The sequence below is a fragment of the Hemiscyllium ocellatum genome, chromosome 20, assembly GCF_020745735.1.
Source record: "Hemiscyllium ocellatum isolate sHemOce1 chromosome 20, sHemOce1.pat.X.cur, whole genome shotgun sequence".
Taxonomy (NCBI): Eukaryota; Metazoa; Chordata; class Chondrichthyes; order Orectolobiformes; family Hemiscylliidae; genus Hemiscyllium; species Hemiscyllium ocellatum.
In genome coordinates this window covers 41,066,279-41,087,966 of record NC_083420.1, presented here as the reverse complement: position 1 = coordinate 41,087,966, position 21,688 = coordinate 41,066,279, and the positions used below count along the sequence as shown (strand labels likewise).

General features: G+C 41.5%; 2 protein-coding genes across 2 annotated transcripts in view; one reads left to right on the top strand and one right to left on the bottom strand.

Moving 5' to 3' along the window:
* Positions 1–21,688, top strand: part of mettl4 (methyltransferase 4, N6-adenosine) — a 51,014-nt gene that overhangs the window by 12,977 nt on the left and 16,349 nt on the right. The gene's annotated exons all lie outside the window — the stretch shown is intronic.
* Positions 1,334–19,879, bottom strand: mafk (v-maf avian musculoaponeurotic fibrosarcoma oncogene homolog K). The gene is made up of 3 exons (XM_060840788.1): positions 19,794–19,879; positions 4,245–4,320; positions 1,334–2,494 (listed from the first exon to the last, which is right to left on the bottom strand). The coding sequence occupies exons 2-3, from the start codon at positions 4,278–4,280 to the stop codon at positions 2,108–2,110; spliced, it is 423 nt and encodes a 140-aa protein (XP_060696771.1). The 5' UTR covers positions 4,281–4,320; positions 19,794–19,879; the 3' UTR covers positions 1,334–2,107.

Sequence of the window (21,688 nt, the reverse complement as noted above, 5' to 3'; positions counted from 1 at the left end):
TCCTGTGCTATGCTGTTCCTTGTTAGATATATTGAATGGAATTGAATTGAATTTATTGTCACATGTACCGAGGCACAGTGAAAAGCTTTGTCTTGCGAGCAACACAGGCAGATCACAGAGTTAAGTAGCATAGAGAGACGCTCCATTCTATGAACTCTGCTCTGCTGATGTTTCATCTGGAGCCATTCTCCTCAGCAGGTTTTGTTAGTGGTACCTCCCGCTCTCAGGATCAGGGTAAGATGGCAAGTCGTAAGTCTCCCACAGCTGCAACAGGAATTCACCTACACTGTTAGCATAAATCTGTATTACACACTAGCCATTTAGCCAAAGGCAATAGCTGGCTGCTTAGAAAGAAGTTCCCCTGGCACTAATTCAAAGAAGAGTGTGCCAGTTCTTCCCAGTACCCTTGCCTCATATTTATTCCTCAACCAACATCACTCCCATTGTAAATAGTAGAAGCTTGCTGTGTACAAATTTACTGCTCCGTGTCCTACATTACTGCTCCACTGGAAAATAATATTTAATTGTTGGCATATTTCTTTTAATATAATCCTCTTCTGAAACCCCTGGCAATATTCTGTGATGTTAAATGCATTCTAAGTTGCTGTTAGGGCAAAACACAAAAGAAACGTAAGCTGCACATGGGATGGATGTGCCCTGATCATAACCAAGCCCATCCAGTGGCAGTGAATCAATCCGCATGAACCAAACAATAGGTTGACTAACATAATGGATGTAGCTAAATTAGTCCGAGACTAAGTAACGAACAGAAAATACACACAACATGTAGTTAGTTTACTTCATGGAGACTTGAGGATTTAGGCTACCATTTTGGTAAAATGTGCTGATGAGCTAAAGTTTCTGTTGACTTTGTGCTTTTGGGATGAGGATACGATAGGAAAACAAGATTAATTTTGCATACATGGTCAGAATTAATATGTTATGTACTTGTGATAGCTCATGGAATATTGGCACTTCATTACCAGCACACTCTTCCCATTAGGGTCACTGGCGCTGAGGAAACTGAAGAATTTTAATTGGAATTATTTCCTTTTATAAAACTAGCTCAACTACCCATGCCCATGACAGCTCTCAGTGAAAATAATGTGGTTGGTTCCCAAAATGTGTCTTCGTTCCCCTTCCCTCTTCCAATTCTCCTAACACTACCAAGAATGTGAAAGCTACCCTTTTCAGGAAAAGCCTTCCAAGCTTCTCACATGCTCAGGTTCGATCCTGAGGCAACATCCTCAGGACACACTCATTCGAAGTGGAGACCCTGTCCAACAATCAGTCAATCTTCATGCAAGTTTGCAAAGGATCATATTCACTCAAATTCAATGCTAAATAAAAAATATATCTTTTTGTTTTATGCAGCTTGCCAAAGGACAATTGTACACATTGCTCTATATTTTGTTTCATAAAATCACAGGACAGAAACAAGTAAGATGTTTGAAAGCCACACAGAAGTTTTCAAAAGATATGCTCCTAAGTCTTTGTTGGGTGTGGATTACCTTCCCATTCAATTACTTGAACAGTTGTTGAGACCATGAGAATCAGCCATGATAAGTTACATTGGAACATAGAGCAGGAATAGGCTATTCAGCCCTTCGAGCCTGTTCCACCATTCAATATGATCATGGTTGATCTGGTTCTGGTCTCATCATACATCCAGACTCTTAACAGTGCACAGATTCCAGTTATGGAGGTCTTTCTTTTCAGCTTTCAGGCAAATTAACCCTTTGATTTAGGTCTAGGGCTGGCTTCAAGACACTTTCTCACCCACCCCAGAATTTTTTTTTAAATTTCAGGTTTGCAGGTTTTTGCAAGCTTGAGGGCTTTGTCTTGCAGTCCCAGCTTTATAATGTTCAGGAAAGGCCCTAGTTCAGTGGTGAACATCACGCCATTGGATATGACCTCAAGAAGGCGAGCTGATTAAGAGCATTCCCTCACATAAGAGCAGGTCATTCAGATCAATTCAATTAGCCTGTGCCTCATGTCTTTCTTAGCTTCAACTACCCACCTTGGTTCAATCACCCATTAATGCCCTTGCCCAACCCTTCAACTGAAAGTTCCAATGGAAGACCAGGAAGAGGGAAGTGCTAAGGCTCTAAGAGTCAGATGATTTGACAATGGTGATGACGCTGGTGGTCGGAGTGGGGCCCTTGGCCATAGTCCGGGCATAGTTCTGGAGGGCCTCGTACTTGCACCGCAGACCGTCTAGTTCCAATCTCATGTTGGCATTCTCCCTGGACAGCTTTGCCACCTCTTGCTGGAGGTCAGCCCTCTGTCGCTGCAGCTCCTCCTTTTGTGTCACACGTTTGACCCGGCAGCTGGCTGCGTAACCCCGGTTCTTCAATGTCCGTCTACGCTGCTTCAGTTGAATAATCTCTTCCTTGCTTAGGCCTCGCAGATGTTGGTTCAGCTCTCGGACTGTCATGGAGACCAGCTCCTGGTCACTGAGGGTCAAGGCATTTTCACCGGCCTCCTTCTTAACCTGTAATCAGAAAATATTTTCAAGTCATTGTCTTTCCTTCCCTTGCCCTCTGCTGACTAGCACTCTCAAGCACTGTATTTTTTAAGAAACCCCACTTCTTCCCACTAAAGAACTCTGCTCAGTCAGCGCCTAAAAACATCACCAGCATCACCACCAGTACACAAGGGTTGCAGAGTGCATCACCTGCAAGTTATAATCGTTACTGATGGTAATACCAAATAAGTCTAATCCCAAAGTGAGACCTGGCTTGAGTGACCAAAACTTTATTTCTTTCATTTGGTTTATAGTGGTGGTCAGTTACTGAACGTATTCAAAGGAGGCTTCCAAGGTACTTTAAACAGAATAACAAAACTTCATTACAGAAAACCAAAGCAAGAGCTATGTTACACTACATAACTAATTTACCCCAACAATGTTACAGACACTTAAATCTCACCCTCCCCAACCATGCTAAAGCTTCTAGATCAATTGGCACGGATGTAATCATATAATCACAGTATCATTTAATCCCTACATTGTGGAAAAAGCTTTTGGCCCAGCAAGTCCACTCTGACCCTCCAAAGAATTTCTCACCAAGACCCATTCCCCTATTACTCTACATTTACCCCTGACTAATGCACTTAACCTACACATCCCTGAACATTATGGGCAACTTATCATGGCCAATCCACCTAACCTGCACATCTCAGTGATTGTGGGAGGACACCCATGCAAACATGGGGAGAATGTGCAAACTCCACATAGACAGTCATCCGAGGCTGGAATCGAACCCAGGGTCCTGGCGCTGTGAGGCAACAGTGCTAACCAGTGAGCCACCGTGCCGTCCTACTAATGATTTTTAGAGCTTTCTTCCTCCTGACTACTAATCACCTTCACAGCAAAAACCCATGGTTTGCCATACGCTCAGCTTCCTACAACTTTCTGGCCAGCCTCCATAGTGGAGCACCCATGGGCAGACTAACTAACGCACTGACATTCTAAATGCGTCTGTCTCCTTCTGTGTCACTGGATACCTAGTCACTATAAAATAGCCTAATTTCCCATTCTTTTTATTACTTTGAACTGTAAAACCCCAGCTTGACAGCAAAGCTGGAAACATTCATTAAAAATGCAAGTATAAGTAAAAAATCCAAAATTCATTCATGAAACTAAAACGGTGTCCTTTCCCCTTCTAAACAAGAATACAGAAGTATAAATCAAACATAAAGCTTACATCATTCCTTCATTTAATTCCATCTCATTCCCAAATAACAGTAGATTGTGAAGCTCCATAACAACACATACTACAGTAACCCACCAAAGCTTTTCAACAACACCCCTAAATACATGATGATTAGGTATGAGAACATCATATGCCATGTGCTGCAATGCCAAATGTTACCACCTTCTGTTTAGGGTTGTTGCTGCCTTCATCCTCCTCCTTTGACTAGGCCCAGGATTTATAGGGGGTAGAGGAATACCTTACTGAGTCTAATTGAGAACACACTCATGTCTAAAACAATATGCAACTTAATGCATGATAGCAGGTTATATTGGTAGCTTAGACACTTACAACTCTACTATGTTGGAGGTGCAGGGAGCATTATGAAAATCCATTGTGGCTTACTGAAATATTTAGAAATAGAATTACAATCGAAAATATTTTTTAATTGGTAAAACTTTCCATTTTACTGCTCTCCCAGCAGGGTCCTGAGAAAGAACAAAAATGTACTGAGCCATTAAACAATAGCAAACAAGACAAAAACCTTACCTTTATTGCTTTGTTTCCTTTGGGATTAGCCGTCATTACCCCAGCAACATCAGAGATTACAGAGACAGAATTACACCTGCAAACACAGCAAAATAGAAAGCATAAACCATTATTTAAATCGTTCATCATGAAAACAAAGATGAGCAGTGGGTGGCTCTTGTGGTGCAATAGTAGTGTCTCTACCTCTGAGCCAGGCAGCCTGGATTAAAGTCTCACTTGTTCCAGAGGGGTCTAAAACTTAACTCTGAACAGGCTGACTTGGAAATATTTGAAACAAAATCAGGGTCTTCCTTTCCATCAGAAAACTCTGCTGGTACATCTTTCATTGCTGAGGCAGCCAGTATAATTTAACCATTGTGTCAGACTTACTGACAGCCATTTAGATTTAGAATCAATAAACAGCCAGAGGTTTCCATTAATCAGTGACTGCGCGGGATGCTCCAAATGGAACAATGTCACGGCGGGAATGTCTTAGCCTCAATGAGAAAGCCAATTACAGCAGGGTCACCTGTCTTTCAATTGGCCTTGGCATCTTAGGTCAGAACATTATCCAGAAAAAGACAGTCCACTGATTAGCATCCCTCCTTAAACAGTTACTCCAATACTCCTGCCTTCTGGCATTTAAATGACGCACTAAAACTCTTCATATCTACTGCCAGACCCATGATCTCTAGCTCGTAGAGAGACAGCAGCAGCGTGACAATGGGAATAACAGTATCTTCAAATCATACACACCTCTGTTTGGTCACATAATTGATCACTCCATCATGGCAACTGGGGCAAAAGTTTAAAACTCCCCACCTAACAGTATTTTGGGAGTACTTCGCATTTGTAGGAGTTCGCTGGCCACCAGCAAATATCTGCAATGCCACATCCTAAAGTTAATTACCTGAATTTTGAAAGGTGAGCGTCCATGCTTTTGATCATTACCCATTGAAGTTCAGCATTGTGTAGAGCTGCTGGGTGAGGAGGGTATTGGGATTGGCTGAAGCAGGGAGCAGGGGACAGGAAGCCCCTCTGTAACTGTACCCAGGCTGAGACAATAACATGGGGATGAAAACACTGTCCACCCCAAGAGGAGTACGATCCTATCTCCCCACTGCAGTACTAATGCCCAATTTCATGACTAGAACATGTTGTGATGAAGAGAGAACTTTCAAGTATGTAGCACTTTTCACAAACTTAGGATAGCCCATAGCATTTTACCGCTGTCGTAAAGGAAATATTAGTCATTGGAAGTGCTTGCCTTTATCATACTGCAGCCAGTTTGCATATGGTCAGATCATTTGCTTTAATGGTACTGGCTAATGGTCAAATAATGTTCAGGAAACCAAGGACAACATCCCTGCTTTTCTTTGCAGTGTCATGGGATCTTTACCATGCAGTTGTGAAGGCAGATACAGCCTTTGTTTAATATCATCCAAAGAACAGTGCCATACTTCTTGAACACTGCAAGAAGCAGCAGTCTCGAGTTTAGGTTCAAGTGCCTGAAGGGGGAGATGCATCCAGATCCAATCATTCCCACGCAAGTCTTATTACTGTCATCAGAGTCCCAGCGCCATGGAACTCTTTTCTGAGGGACTACCTGCCCCAAATTGGACCTTTACTGGGCTTCTAAACCTCTGCAAGAATTTAACAATGAATTAACATACATCACAGCAGAAAAAGGGATGGTTTTCACTCCCCAAAATGGTATGGAGCATAACACTTTAAACATCACACCACCCCTCACAAATATCACTGTTGTTATAGAGAGTATTGTGTAAAACAAGCACCTCCCTGCTGGCTGTTTTGGAGCAATGGGGATGGGGTTTGTAGCAATGGGCGGGGGGCGGGGGGGGGGGGGGGGGGGGGGGGGAAGAGAAAACGAAGCTCTGTTTTTCTGCCATAAAATGCCAAAGTTCACTACTTTTCATCATTTACATAAAATGATTTGTATGCGAGCATAAGAGGTATCGTTAGTAACTTTGTAGATGACACCAAAATTGGACATGTAGCGGACAGTGAAGGAGGCTACCTCAGATTATGATGGGATCTTGGTCAGATGGGCCAAAGGGCTGAGAAGTAGATGGAGTTTAATTTAGATAAATGTGAGGTGCTGCATTTTGGGAAAGCAAATCTTAGCAGGATTTATAATTCTAAAGTTTGAGTGTTACTGAACAAAGAGACCTTGGAGTGCAGGTTCACAGCTCCTTGAAAGTAGAGTCGCAGGTAGATAGGGTAGTGAAGGCGGAGTTTGGTATGCTTTCCTTTATTGGTCACAGAATTGACCACAGGAGTTGGGAGCTCACGTTGCAGCTGTACAGGACATTGGTTAGGCCACTGTTGGAATATTGTGTGCAATTCTGGTCTCCTTCCTATCGGAAAGATGTTGTGAAACTTGAAAGCGTTCAGAAAAGATTAACAAGGATGTTGCCAGGGTTGGAGGAGTTGAGCTATACAGAGCAGTTGAATAGGCTAGAGTTGTTTTCCCCGGAGTGTCGGAGGCTGAGGGGTGACCTTATAGAGGTTTATAAAATCATGAGGGACATCGATAGGATAAATAGACAAGGTATTTTCCATGGCGTGGGGGAGTCTAGGTTTAGGGTGAGAGGGGAAAGATATGAAAGAGACCTAAGGGGCAACGTTTTCACACAGATGGTGGTACATGTATGGAATGAGCTGCTAGAGGAAGTGGCGGAGACCGGTACAACGGTAAAATTTAAAAGGCATCTGGATGGTATATGAATAGGAAGGGTTTGGAGGGATATGGGCCGGATGCTGGCAGGTGGAATTAAATTGGTTTGGGATATCTGGTCGGCATGGACAACTTGGACAGAAGGATCTGTTTCCACGTTTTACATCTCTATGACTATGATTCAAACATGAACCTTGCCTGGAGATGGTTACGTTAAAGAATCAGGAAAACCAAAGAACTTAAGACACTTAAGAGAGAGCCCCCCACACTCAAAAACCCTCAAAAAGAAAGAATGGAAAGAATGAGACAAGTAATTGAGAACGGCATTTAAAATGGAAGCGGTGGACGAGTGGGAGTGAGCACTTGGTGGTGTTATATGTGAGACCGATTGTAGCTAAACCCCCCCAACTTATTTACATACAAACTTTGCAGCAATAGACCACATCCTGAAGATCAGTGATTGTGTACACCAACCATACCTTTCGACATAAACTGCAATATGCCTTCCATTCTGTATGCATGACTGTCTTTGCTGCTCCACTCTGCGGCTGTTACAAAATGTTACTTGAGCAGATTGTAAGCTCCTCTCATTCCCTGCAACTCTAACCTGCTCACACCATCATGGGCTGAGAATTATGCAAACTCTGTAGTTGTAGCCGTGATCAATTCGGAAACATTCAATACGAAACATTTCCTCCCTACTTAATCCCTGTGGGTTGGTGAGTACATTGATGAGCTGAAAATGTGTTGCTGGTTAAAGCACAGCAGGTCAGGCAGCACCCAAGGAACAGGAAATTCGACATTTCGGGCCAGAGCCCTTCATCGGGAGTTTCCTGTTCCTTGGATGCTGCCTGACCTGCTGTGCTTTAACCAGCAACACATTTTCAGTTCTGATCTCCAGCATCTGCAGACCTCACTTTTTACTCGAATACATTGATGACCCAAAATCAGAGAAAATCATCAGGAAGATACAACTTTGATTCCCACTATTTGCCAAAGTAAGTAATAACAACTCACATTTATACAACACCTTTAATGTACATTTAGAATCTTCTCCTATTCCTGCCCAAGTCTAAATCATTCAATTCATAATAAAGAAGTTAAACTGACCGAGCAACAAGTTTTGGAATACAACATGATAAGCTGAGACAAGGCAGATAGCATGCTGGCCTCCAAGTCAAAAGGTTGTGATTTCAAGCCCCTCTCCAGGGACATGAGCTCAAAATCTCAACTGAGATTCCAGTGCAAAAATGTGAAGGTACTATACTGTCAGGGGTGCTGCCTTTCAACTGAAATGTTAAATCAATATCCTATATAAAGGTAAAGTCACCATAGCCCTATTCGACCATAGGACTGGTCCATTATGAGAGATATCTTGTGGTGGTTTAACCGGCAAGTCAGCACATCTCAAGCAAGGGGAGACGTTAAGAAGGAGAATCCTTCGTGGTATCCTCAGCTAGTGTGGGAATTTAGCCCATACTGTTGCTGTTACTCTGCACTGCAAACCAGCTATCCAGCCGACTAAGCTAACCGAAACACCCTGTACATTCCATTAGGTGGATGTAATAGCTCTCTTTAGCTGTTGTGCTTTCTTCATTACAACTATAACTACGACTGTGAAATGCTGTGGCAGCCGAGTGTGTGAATGTTGTTTCAATAACGCAATGTTTCTTTTTGTTCCAAATCATTGAAATTCCACAAGCACTTTACCAGAATGAATAAAATTCTAAGCAGTCTATCTTCAGTGCGAGCTTTGCTTTTTTACATTTTCTGAACAATTATATAACTAACTGTTAGCATTACAGCTATCCACTGCAGAACCAGCCTCTAAAGTAATTCCTTGACCTGATCGACTAATGAATGCTTCAAAAAAGAACAATTCTAAATTGGTCAAATACAACTTGTCTTTAGCAAAGATGATCGGGCCTTCTAATTGCCCCTTGTATTGCCAGGTGCTCAACTGTTCTTGATTTTATGGATTCCAGGAGTTTGGCCATGTAAAGATTAGACTAATCAATGTTCAGTTACCTGGGTTGTGCCCCACTACTTTCCTTGAGAGAAACAATTCACATCTCAAGAATATCCATAACAAATAGGTATAACCTTAAAATTAGAACTGGGTCATGGCGGAGTGATGTCAAGAAGCAGTCTTTGGCACCAAGTACTTGAAATCTCTTTAAAAATGCTGCTGGTCCCAGGGATTAACTGAAAATTTCAAAACTGAGATGAATAAATGTGGGTATTGCTGAGAAAAAGGAGACATGTTGTTGAGGCTTTTTTTTTTGTCTTGCATTCATCAGAATAGATGCAAGAATTCCAAACTTCAAAGGAACAACACGAGACAACAGTGTTGATTGGTTGGCCAATGGATTGTAAGTGGTTGAGGTGTTGTCATGGAGAGTTCACCAGAGCAGCATGGTCTCTGCAGCTTTTGTTTAATTAAATAGTGCCTGGACATTTGCTTTCTGTTTGCAGAGCACAGTGCCTTGCCTTAATAGGATTTTGTAACATTTATGACAAGCAGGGTAAATGGACTCTGTATAAGATGTAAGAGCAGAAGTAGCCTATTCAGCCCATTGAGTCTGCTCTGCCATTGACTGGGATCATGGCTGATTTGATGATCCTCAATTCCACTCTCTTTCCTTTTCCAAAAGCCCTTGATGCCCTTACCATTTTGGCCTTGAATATACAGAACAATCAAACCTCGACAGCCCTGCTGGAGAATTCCACAGATCAACTACGTCAGAAAAGAAATTCATCCCTCATCTCGGTCTTAAATTGGAGACCCCTAACTTTGAGATGATGGCCTCTGGTCCAACACTCCCACAAGGGAAAACAACCTCTCAGCATCTAACCTGTCAGGTCCCCTAAGAATCTTATCAGTTTCAGTAAGATCTCCTCTTATTGTTCTAAAGTCCAATGAATACAAGCTTAACGTACACAACCTCTCCTCATAAGAAAACCCCTCCATACCAAGAAATAACTAGAGAACCTTCTCAGGACTACCTCCAATGCCAGTATACCTTTGCTTTGATAAAAGGACCAAAATTGTTCACAGTATTCCATGTGTGGTCTTGTGTAGCTTTAGCAAGACGTTGCCATTTTGTAAAGGAAATGAAAGATCTGTGGATGCTGTAAATCAGAAACAAAGACAGAAGTTGCTGGAAACGTTCAGCAGCATCTGGGGAGAGGAATCAGAGTTAATGTTCCAGGTCCAGTTTTCTGCTTCCTCAGAACTTAAAGCAACTTCTGCTTTTGTTTCCTATTTTATACTCCATTTCCTTTGAAATCAATCCCATTTACCTGCCAGTGTACATGGGGTTTCAGCCAAAGAGAATCTCCCTCCAACAACAACACACTTCATCCAACATTGTGCTTGAGTTGCTTGAGTTCACACAGATGCCTGGGCATACCTGACAGTCTTTCAGCAGATGTACTGATGCAGAGATGTGGACTGCAAACTTGCATTGTGTGGAGAAGTGTAGAATATATAGCACAGGAATAACATTCCAACTAATATATGCTTGTGACTGCCTCCAATCCATCTGCTATATTTCATTTCTTCCATATCCCATTATCCAATTACCCTGTCAGGGCTGTTCTGCTTCCAGGTAAATTATTTTTGAAATACTTACCAGATGTGAAGAGAGGAGACGTGGTCTGAAAAGAGTTACATGGAGGAAAGAAAGAAACCAATGAAACCACACACGTCAATAATCAGACAGGTCCAGCCAGAGCAAGCTATTTGCTAATGTTTAAACCATAACATCGACTCCCTGTAAATGCACACTGCAACTTTATTTATGCAATGGTCTTGCCTGCCAGTCCAGACTGAGGGGTTCTGAAAGACCTCTTTCCCCATCTCTTGAAGCCACTTTCATAGGGGTGGAGAGCAGAGGAACAACACAAACGTCCATTAGAAACCCCAGAGAGGGAATCCAGTGGTCACCATGGAAATACTAATTGTTGTAATATGCCACTATTGAAAGGGTGTTGAGGGAGCAATCTGATCCTCAATGCACTGCACAACACAAATTATTAAAGTTATTAAATGAACACAAGAGACTACTTCTGAAAGTTGGTCGATCCTCAGCCAGGAGCCTGAAGCAGGAATCAAATATAAAAGGGGAGTATTGATTTCAGGTTGAATAGGCCAAAGTCAAGAAAAGAAGAAGGTTCAGAGCCGAGACCAGGATGCACTCTTCTGAAAGACTGAACCTTTCACTCATTTATAGCTGAGATGTGAAGGAAGTTCTTCTCCCAAAGGGTACTGAGTGTCAACCATTCTGTTGGGCTGGTAAAGGTTTGAGGAGTAGAGAGGGGTGCGATGTCTGAGAAATTTAAATTCAAGGATGAGACTTAAAATCAAGCTGCTGCTGGGCAGGGAGCCACGTAGTTCAAGGAACACAAGTTGAGATAAATCGCTGTTGAAATAAAACAAGAGTACCTCAGTCCACAGCAAGCTAATCATTCCACACGAATGTAGAAACACACACAAGCCTAAATGAACCCACTCATAACAGGACTGTCAGTTACCCTGTCAGCAGGCTCCAGAAGAACCAACATGCTATTCCGGGTATAGTGTGACCACTGGCTCCTACCATCCCTTGTTGGCTTTTTGTGACGTACAAACACAATATGTTGTTATAAAGCTACACTTCAATTCCTTTACAGATTTCACTATGTTTCCAGACTAGATTCTTTGCTGTTTGTGGTACACATCAATAATTTGGGCCAAGATATAAAGAGGTACGATGAGGAAGTTTATAGATGATAGAAACAATAGCCATGTAGTTTTTACTGAGGAAGTAAGCTGGAGCCTGTACGAAGACAACGTGGATAGAAAAGTGGCATTTGGAATTGAATCCTGAGGGGTGTGCATTAATGTAATTTGCAAGGGCAAAGTGAATATATGATTGGTAGATTACTGTGAAGTACAGAAGAACATATTCATAGATTTACAAAAGGTAACAAGGTAGCTAATGTGCTTAAGGAGACAAACAGGATACTTCCATTTCTTAGCTGAGGCACAGAGATTATAGAACACTGAGGTTATGCTAGAACAGTTTAAAACACCAATTATGCCACTTTTACATCACTGTGTGCAATTCTGGTCATCCCAATACCAAAACAATGGGATTACACTTCACGGGGTGCAGAGAAGATTCACAAGCATATTACCACAAATTGAACTTGCCCTCTGAGGAACATTTGGATAGACTGGGGGAATTTTCTCTGAAAAAAAAACAGAAGGCTGAGAGGAGCTATAATTGTGGTGCATACAATTAGGAAGGGACTAGATGGAATGATTAGGAAGGATCTGTCTCCTTCGACAGAGAAGTCAGATTTAAAAGTCATTCACAGAAAGATGAAAGAGGAGTGGAGTAATTCTAGATGAAGGGAATCTGGAACTCTGTCCGAAAGTGGGGAGAAACAGAAGGCTGTCATTATATTTTAAATATACTTCCATTTATATAGCACCTTTCACAAACGCAGAAAGTTACATAGTGCTTTACAGCCAATCAAATAGTTATAAAATGAGGTCTCAGATGTAGAAATTTCTGTACAGAAAGCTTCCACAGACAGCAATGTTGTGGAGGTGTCAAATTCCTCAGAACTATAGACTCAAGAGCTGGTAGGTCAATTAAGTTCAAAGCACTTCTCAGCCAACACAGATATGACAGCCAACAGGTCTCTTTATTTGCTGTAAATTTCTATGTTCGGGACTAAAGTCTGGTGATACAACCAGGTTCTCATCATGCAAGATACCAGAAAGATCCAAATGTTTTGACTGAAGGTCAGTGGTGGTTGATTGTTGAAATGTTACGTTACTGTGATGGCTCACCTGCCTATGTTCTGTGATGACAAAACCCATAGTTGATAGCAGAAAAAGTGTGGTACTTAACACTCTCTGCTGAGTCAGTAAATTACGGGTTCAAATTCCATTGAAAGGACTTAAGCACATCTGGATTCACACTCCAGGCAAGCACTGAGAAAATGCTGTACTGTCAGAAGTATCAACTTTCAGGCAAAGCTTTAAAACCAGCAATCCATCTGCCCTGTAGGTAGATGCAAGATATCCTACAGCATTATTCAAAGCAGCACTGAGGAGTTCTCCTTGGTGCCCTTGCCATTTTCCCTCAGGATGTTCAAAAATCCATTGCCAGTCAATGATGTACTTGCATTAAAAGTGTAGCCATGGTTGTAATGTAGGGAGTGCAGCAGCCAACTTTCACACAGCAAGCTCCCATAAGCAGCAATTAAATAATGAGATCTATTTTTTTAAATTTGATTGAGAAATAAATTTTGGCCAGTGTTCTCATTAGCATTGAAATGATATTGTTCCAATCTTTACACCCACTTATGTCCTTCCAAACATGGGAAAGTCCAGTGAGACGATTCTAGGACACATGGGAACCTTTAGAATGGAGGAAATGTTCCAATACATTCTAATGATGAAGAGACAAAGACAAGGACAGTTCAAACAAGAAACATTCAATCTCATCCTTATTAAGTGTTGATATTTGTTAGTATAGCTGCTTTAACATTGAAACAATCCCAAGAAAGAGGGGAGTCATAGAACTGTACAGCATGCAAACAGACCCGTTGGTCCAACTTGTCCATGTCGATCAGATATCCTAAATTAGTCTAGTCCCGTTTGCCAACATGTGGCCCATATCCCTCTAAACCCTTCCTATTCATTTATGTACCCAGATGCCTTTTAAATGTTAAAATTGTACCAACCTCCACCACTTCCTCTGGTAGCTCATTCCATACATGCACCACCCTCTGCAATAAAGAGTTGCACCTTAGGTCCCTTTTAAATCTTTCCCCTCTCATCTTAAACCTATGCCCTCTAGTTTTGGACACCCCCACCCTGGGGAAAAGACACCTTTTACTCACCCCATCTACATCCATCATGATTTTATAAACCTCTATAAGGTCACCCCTCAACATCCGATGCTCCAGGGAAAACAGCCCCAGCCTATTTAGCCTCTCCCTACAGCTCAAATCCTCCAACTCTGGCAACATCCTTGGAAAACTTATCTGAATCCTTTCAAGTTTCACAGCATCCTTCCTATAGCAGGTAGACCAGAATTGCATGCATTATTTCAAAAGTAGCCTAACCAATGTCCTGTAACATTGCAACATGACTTTCCAACTCCTACACTCAATGTGCCTGCTTCACAATCCTATCTACATGCAATTCTACTTTCAAGGAACTATGAACCTGCACTCCAAGGTCTCCTTGTTCAGCAACACTCCCCAGGATCTTAGCATAACTGTACAAGTCCTGCCCTGAGTTGCTTTTCCAAAATGTAGGGCCAATCAAAGATAGTAGTGGGAAGTTGTGTGTGGAGTCAGAGGAGATAGGGGAAGCACTAAATGAATATTTTTTGACAGTATTCACTCTAGAAAACGACACTGTTGTCAAGGAGAATACTGAGATACAGGCTACTAGACTAGGTATGATTGAGGTTCACAAGGAGGTATTAGAAATCCTGCAGAGTGTGAAAATAGATAAGTCCCCTGGACCGGATGGAATTTATCCTAGGATCCTCTGGGAAGCCAAGGAGGAGACTGCCGAGCCTTTGGCTTTGATCTTTAAATTGTCATTGTCTACAGGAATAGTGCCAGAAGACTGGCGGATAGCAAATGTGGTTCCCCTGTTCAAGAAGGGGATTAGAGACAACCCTGGTAATTATAGACCAGTGAGCCTCACTTCAGTTGTTGATAAAGTATTGGAAAAGATTATAAGAGATAGGATTTATAATCATCTAGAAAATAATAATTTGATTAGGGATAGTCAGCATGGTTTTGTGAAGGGTAGGTCATGCCTCACAAACCTTATTGAGTTCTTTGAGAAGGTGACCAAACAGGTAGATGAGAATAAACCGGGTGATGTGGTGTATATGGATTTCAGCAAGGCCTTCGATAAGGTCCCCACAGTAGGCTATTGTACAAAATGTGGACGAATGGGATTGTGGGAGATATAGCAGTTTGGATCAGTAATTGGCTTGCTGAAAGAAGACAGAGGGTGGTGGTTGATGGGAAATGTTCGTCCTGGAGTCCAGTTACCAGTGGTGTACCACAAGGGTCGGTGTTGGGTTCACTGCTGTTCGTCATTTTTATAAACGACCTGGATGAGGGTGGGTTAGTAAATTTGTAGATGACACGAAGGTCGGTGGAGTTGTGGATAGTGACGAAGGATGTAGTAGGTTACAGAGAGACATAGATAAGCTGCAGAGCTGGGCTGAGAGGTGGCAAATAGAGTTTAATGTGGATAAGTGTGAGGTGACTCTCACTTTGGTCAGAGTAACCGGAATGGAAAGTACTGGGCTAATGGTAAGATTCTTGGTAATGTAGATAAGCAGAGATATCTCGGTGTCCAGGTACACAGATCCTTGAAAGTTGCCACCCGGGTCAACAGGGCTGTTAAGATGGCATACAGTGTTTTAGCTTCTATTAATAGATGGAGCGAGTTCCAGAACCATGAGGTTATGCTACAGCTGTACAAAACTCTAGTGCGACCGCACTTGGAGTATTGTGTACAGTTCTGGTCACCGCATTATAAGGAGGATGTGGAAGCTTTAGAAAGGGTGCAGAGGAGATTTAATAGGATGTTGCCTGATATGGAGGGAATGTCTTACGAGGAAAGGCTGAGGGACTTGAGGCTGGTTGAGAGGTGACTTAATAGAGACATATAAGATAATCAGAGGGTTAGATAGAGTGGACAGGGAGAGCCTTTTTCCAAGTATGGTGACAGCGAGCACAAGGGGGTATAGCTTTAAATTGAGGGGTGATAGATATAGGACAGATGTCAGAGGTAGTTTCTTTACTCGGAGAGTAGGAAGGGTATGGAATACTTTGCCTGTCATGGTAGTAAATTCACCAACTTTAAGTACATTTAAGTCGTCATTGGACAAGCATATGGACATACATGGAGTAGTGTAGGTTAGATGGGCTAGGTAAAAACAATGACTGCAGGTACTGGAAACCAGATTCTGGATTAGTGGTGCTGGAAGAGCACAGCAGTTCAGGCAGCATCCGAGAAGCAGTAAAACTGACATTTCGGGCAAAAGCCCTTCACCAGGAATACAGATGGGCTTCAGATTGGTATGACAGGTCGGCGCAGCATCGAGGGCCGAAGAGCCTGTACTGCGCTGTAATGTTCTAAGTAGCACCTCACAGTTATATAAAGGCAGAATGTAAAATATTTATTGAAGGGATAGAAGAATGAACATGGTAGGTGATAATGACTAAAAGCTGGGTTTGGAACGAGGAGTCACAAGAAGGTTCTCAGAAAGGCAATAAGTTCCATAGATTTGGACCAAAGCAGCAAAAGAGTGGACCATCAATGGTGGAATGAAGAAGGGACTGGGAATTCCTAGCATACTACAAGTGGAAGGTTAGGGTTACAAGAGCCAGTAAAGAACTGGAAGAGTTTATATAGAGGTTGGAATAGGTGATGTTGTGAAGACATTTGAGGACGTAACAGAGGATTATAAATTGAGGCTGTAGGAGAAAATTTGGTCAATATTGGGAAGGGAAAGGAGTTGATCAAACAGGACTTGCTGTAACACAATGGGAGGTTTATATTAGATGAAAAATGTTGACAATAAAGATAATGAGCTTTGGTATTAAGGAAAATAGAAGCACATTGGTATGAAATGGGTAGGTGTGCCTAGCATGCCATAGTCAGAGAACTCAAGATTGCAGTTGTGGGTATAGAGGTTAGATAAGGATCGGAAATACTCAATGAGTCAGGCAGCATACGAGATCAGAAATGGAGTTACTTTTTGATGACCTGTTGATCATCAGTTCTCACGGAATGCCATCAAGCCAAAATATTAACTCTATTTCACTTCACAAATGCTGCCAGAACTGCTGAGTATTTTCAGAATTTGCTTTTATTTCAGATCTCTGGCATCCACAGTATTTTACTTTTATATCGGGATAGAATGTACTGAAGTCATGGAGTGATTTGAAGACAAGGGCAGAGGGCGTGCAATGAAGAAACCCCCTTTGCCTCATCAAATTCCATCAGATAATGGAAGGATCCAGATGTCCATTTGGAAAGACATTTTAATCCCATTATAACATTTAATGTTTAATGGTTTCATGGTTTCTGCTTTCTCTTGCGTACATTTTCCAAGGAATCTTCTTTAACAGTGAACAATAGTGTCAATTATTCATATAGTTAACAGGTCCATGTTAAGTGTTATAATACTAAAAGCATATTAAAATAACTGCAGATGCTGTAAATCTGAAATAAAAACGAAGTGGTGGGGAAAAAAAAACTACCTAGTACATCTGGACAGTCTGTGGCAAAAGAAAGAGAGTTAACTTTTCAAGTCTTGAATGACTTTTTCAGAGTGCCAAATGCTGCAATTGCAGGTGTCAAATTAAGAGTCATGGACAGTATTGAAATGTATTAGCACAGGTAAGATTTTCCTCAGCACACTGATTGAACTTAATAATAATGTTCAATGATTTAAATATATAAATAAAATGATGCTATATGTTCTTCATTAATTTTTCACAGTATCACATTAAATTTACAACATTTGGCTGAAGACTCCACATAAGCCACCTACACTCTCCTTTCAGCAGAAACTTCTATTCCCTTACCCCTTGTGCATTTTTCTAGCTTCCTTTTTGCTACAACCATTCCACACGATAGTATGTTCCACATCCTTTTAGGTTTCCTCCGACTTCATGTTGTTCTGTACTTAGTTCCAAAGGAACAATAATGGGTGTTAACTGGCAAATAAAAACAAAAACAAGGAAGGGCTGAACTTTGACCCTAATCACCACAATCCTAGACACAATAACATTGAACATCCAGCAGACAAAAGACACTACCTGATGTTTGCACATGTATGTAAATGGTCATAATATTAAAGGCTGATATTTCTCATTAAATATCTCTCATTTAATAACATTTATAAAGAGACACAGAAATCCTTCTGACAGATTCACAATACTGGTGCAATTAGGCACCAAACCACATAATTCATCAAGCCACACACCCACAACATTCTCCTAAAGTGGCATAGCTGAGCAATGAGTCACTGTTTACAGCACAGTAACTGCACAAAGTCAGCAGAAGTCCAACTGCAGACACAGGATGTATATTTAAATACATGCTATATACATGTATCAAAAGAGGATGTATTGGCACTAATCACATACGATAACTCAGACACTTCTACATTTTACTGGCTATGCTATTAGAGTTGAGACTGTAGAAAGCACCAGAACAGTGATGAGTCATCATGTTTACCAAGGATTTGGCTCACTCAGATACTGCATGCATACTGGGTTAGAATCAGACCACAAATATCCATTACCAACAGCAGAAAGCAAGTAGATTGAAAGTCTGCCATTGTTAACATTGCATGTTATTGCACATTTTTGTCTTTGAAGGGGTTTAGATGCAAATGCAGGGTATGAGTTTGAAAGATAAATGATAGATCGATTTAGAGTCATGTCATACAGCATGGAAACAGACCCTTCTGTCCAACAAGTCCGTGCCAACCTTAATCCTAAACTAAACTAGTCTCACCTGCCTGCGTTTGGCCCATATCACTCCAAACCTTTCTTATTCATGTACGTAACTAAATGTCTTTCAAATGTTGAACCGTACCTCTATATATTATATAAATATCTATAGATACTTTAGATTATTTAACCAATAGGCCTGGATGAGCTGGCCTCCATGAACTTGCTTCCTTACAGTTCTGAAATGTGATTGCTTCTTGCTAGAAGAATGACAAATGTAAAGAACAGATAATCAGAAAACCTGGACTCTCAATGCATTCTTGAATAAAGGCCACAACCAGAAGCCACAAATATAAAATAATTGGCAAAAATCTGAAATAGATTAGAATATTCTTAAACATAGTTTCACAGAACCCAACATTCTTGTTCATTATCCAGTTTCTCTCCTAATGCCAATCTCTTCCACGGTATCCAAAACATTGTAGTCCCTTCACTGTCCAGTCTCCTAATGCCATATTTTTCTTAGAGTATCTATTCTCCCTGCCAACACCTGCTCCATTACAATAACTGCTGAAGTCCAATGCTTTTTACCAGTGCTCACACCTAGTGTCTATGCTTTATTTTTCAGTCTTTCAGTGCCTGCTTTGTTTCATGGTCCTCTCTCTCTCTCTCTCTCTGACTGGGTGTATTTTTTTGCTCCCTCTGAACTCACAACTCCTTGTGTCCATTTTGTTTCTCTCTCCCAGTGCCCATTGTACGCTCACTCCATCTTCCTCTCTCCCAGTGCCCATTGTACGCTCACTCCATCTTCCTCTCTCCCAGTGCCCATTGTACGCTCAATCCATCTTCCTCTCTCCCAGTGCCCATTGTACGCTCAATCCATCTTCCTCTCTCCCAGTGCCCATTGTACGCTCACTCCATCTTCCTCTCTCCCAGTGCCCATTGTACTCTCACTCCATCTTCCTCTCTCCCAGTGCCCATTGTACGCTCACTCCATCTTCCTCTCTCCCAGTGCCCATTGTACTCTCACTCCATCTTCCTCTCTCCCAGTGCCCATTGTACGCTCACTCCATCTTCCTCTCTCCCAGTACCCATGCTCATTCCACCTCTCTCCTAGTCCCCATGCTCTATGATCCTTCTCACTCTCTCCATGTTTTTTTTCAGTGCCCACTCTGTAGTGCTTTCACTCCCTGTACCCCCTCACGCTTTCCCTGTTCCTTTTGACTAGTTTCCCACGGCCTATCCTCACCCAGTGCCCATCTCCCAGTGTCCATGCTGTTTCCCAATATTTCAATGCCCAGTTACTGATTATGAATAGTTAATTGCAGCAGGACAAACACATAGGTGGATAAAGCCGGCGCCCCTACCTGTTGGGGACTCGCTCTCTTCCCCCTCTCAGTGGCCGGGCTCCCTCACTCACTCACGGAGCCCAGTTCCGGGAGCGCTGACGTCACCCGCTGTTTGCCCATGTGACTTCATTCATGAACATTCCGGCAACGTCACAGAGACCTCAGAGGTGGCGGGAAAACAAAAATCATCCCCAAAGTAGAGATACTGAATATAAAGTTTGTAACAGATACTTAATTCAACTTATATCAGTCCAGACACTAAAATACTACCTTTAAAATATTAAATATAGAAATGTATGAACATTATAATCTAATTTGTAAAACAGTTAATTACTTTACATCTAAAACTGAGTATACATAATGTGCAGACTGCTATGTGAGACATAGTACTGAATATAAGTTATAGATACTTTTTCATATGTAAATTATATATTAAATTCTGAATATAAATATGTCTCATATAAAATTTGAATAATTGCACAAGAAAATCAAAAATATTAATCTTTGTACAGCAGGTGGAAGGTAAAATTCTAAGGCACAAAGCATACTTGAAACTAATTTCATAAATTATTTTGAAAAAGAATTACATTATTGAAGAAGGCTACCAGAAATGTACAGTGACGTTAGACTGGATAGGTCATGTGGCCAGTTAAGATATACATTAGGTCTGAGCCCTTGCTGTAAGTTTTTTTTTAGATTAGACTCACAGTGTGGAAACAGGCCCTTCGGCCCAACAAGTCCACACCGACCCGCCGAAGCGCAACCCACCCATACCCTTACATATTACCCCTTACCTAACACTACGGGCAATTTAGCTTGGCCAATTCACCTGACCCGCACATCTTTGGACTGTGGGAGGAAACCGGAGCACCCGGAGGAAACCCACGCTGTATAAGTTTATTATAAGTTGTATAAGTTTATTAGATATTTAAGTGATTACAATATCTTTGAACAAATGTAAGTTAAATTCTCTGCCTGCTGTAAGAGTGGCAACTTGTTTCATGTCAGAGCTGGAAGTGAACTTCATTGGAAGTTTAGTTAACCCTCTGATAGTAATGTACAAAGAAGATAGGTGACACATAAAAGGAGATATAAGCAGTCAAATTGGTACACAAACCCACATGGTTCACTGATATCCATAACTTACCATCCTTACCTGACCTAATTGTAGATGTTTCTGCAGCCACCAACACGGCTGATTTTTAAACAGCCCGAAACTATAGTTTTCTGCCTCAGTGGTGTTAGTGTTACAACCAAACAACAATGATTATAAAATAAAGTACTGAAGAATAGGCAGTGACTTTGAGAGATTGTAACTGGTAGGAAAAGAGAACATTAATTATCTTAACAAACTGTTTATAAATGGGGGAGTTGAGAGGAGCCTGGATTTATTTCCAGACTGTAGGACCAGCGGCATTAAATTCTTATTGGCCCACCTCAATTCTTGTTCTTTCACCGACCACATGAATGATCCAGGGAAATGATACAGTAGACATTCCCAACAATAGAAAACCACAGACTAGGTCATTGTGACTGAACTGACAGTCAAAACTAACACTCTACAATTTATTGCTAAGTGACGTCACGTCAACGCTCAAAAATAAGAGGTGCCAATTCTTCCAGTCTGATTACGTACTGGGGAAAGTGGAGAAATCATTCATTTTCCTTGAAGGAAGTACAGGTATTTTCCTCCTGACTTTCCCTCTCAGTTCTTTATGGCATTGACCCATTGATCAGCTGGCTGCTTCTCCATGGAGCACATCTGACCTTCTTCCAAATGCCCAGACACTGTGTATAATACAGGTTGTCAAAGTGTTCACTCACTTTTGTGGGGGATCATCATAGCCTTGCTTAATCCTGTGCTTGTACAGTAGCCATACACGCACTTTTCATCATGGAGTCAATTAGACACT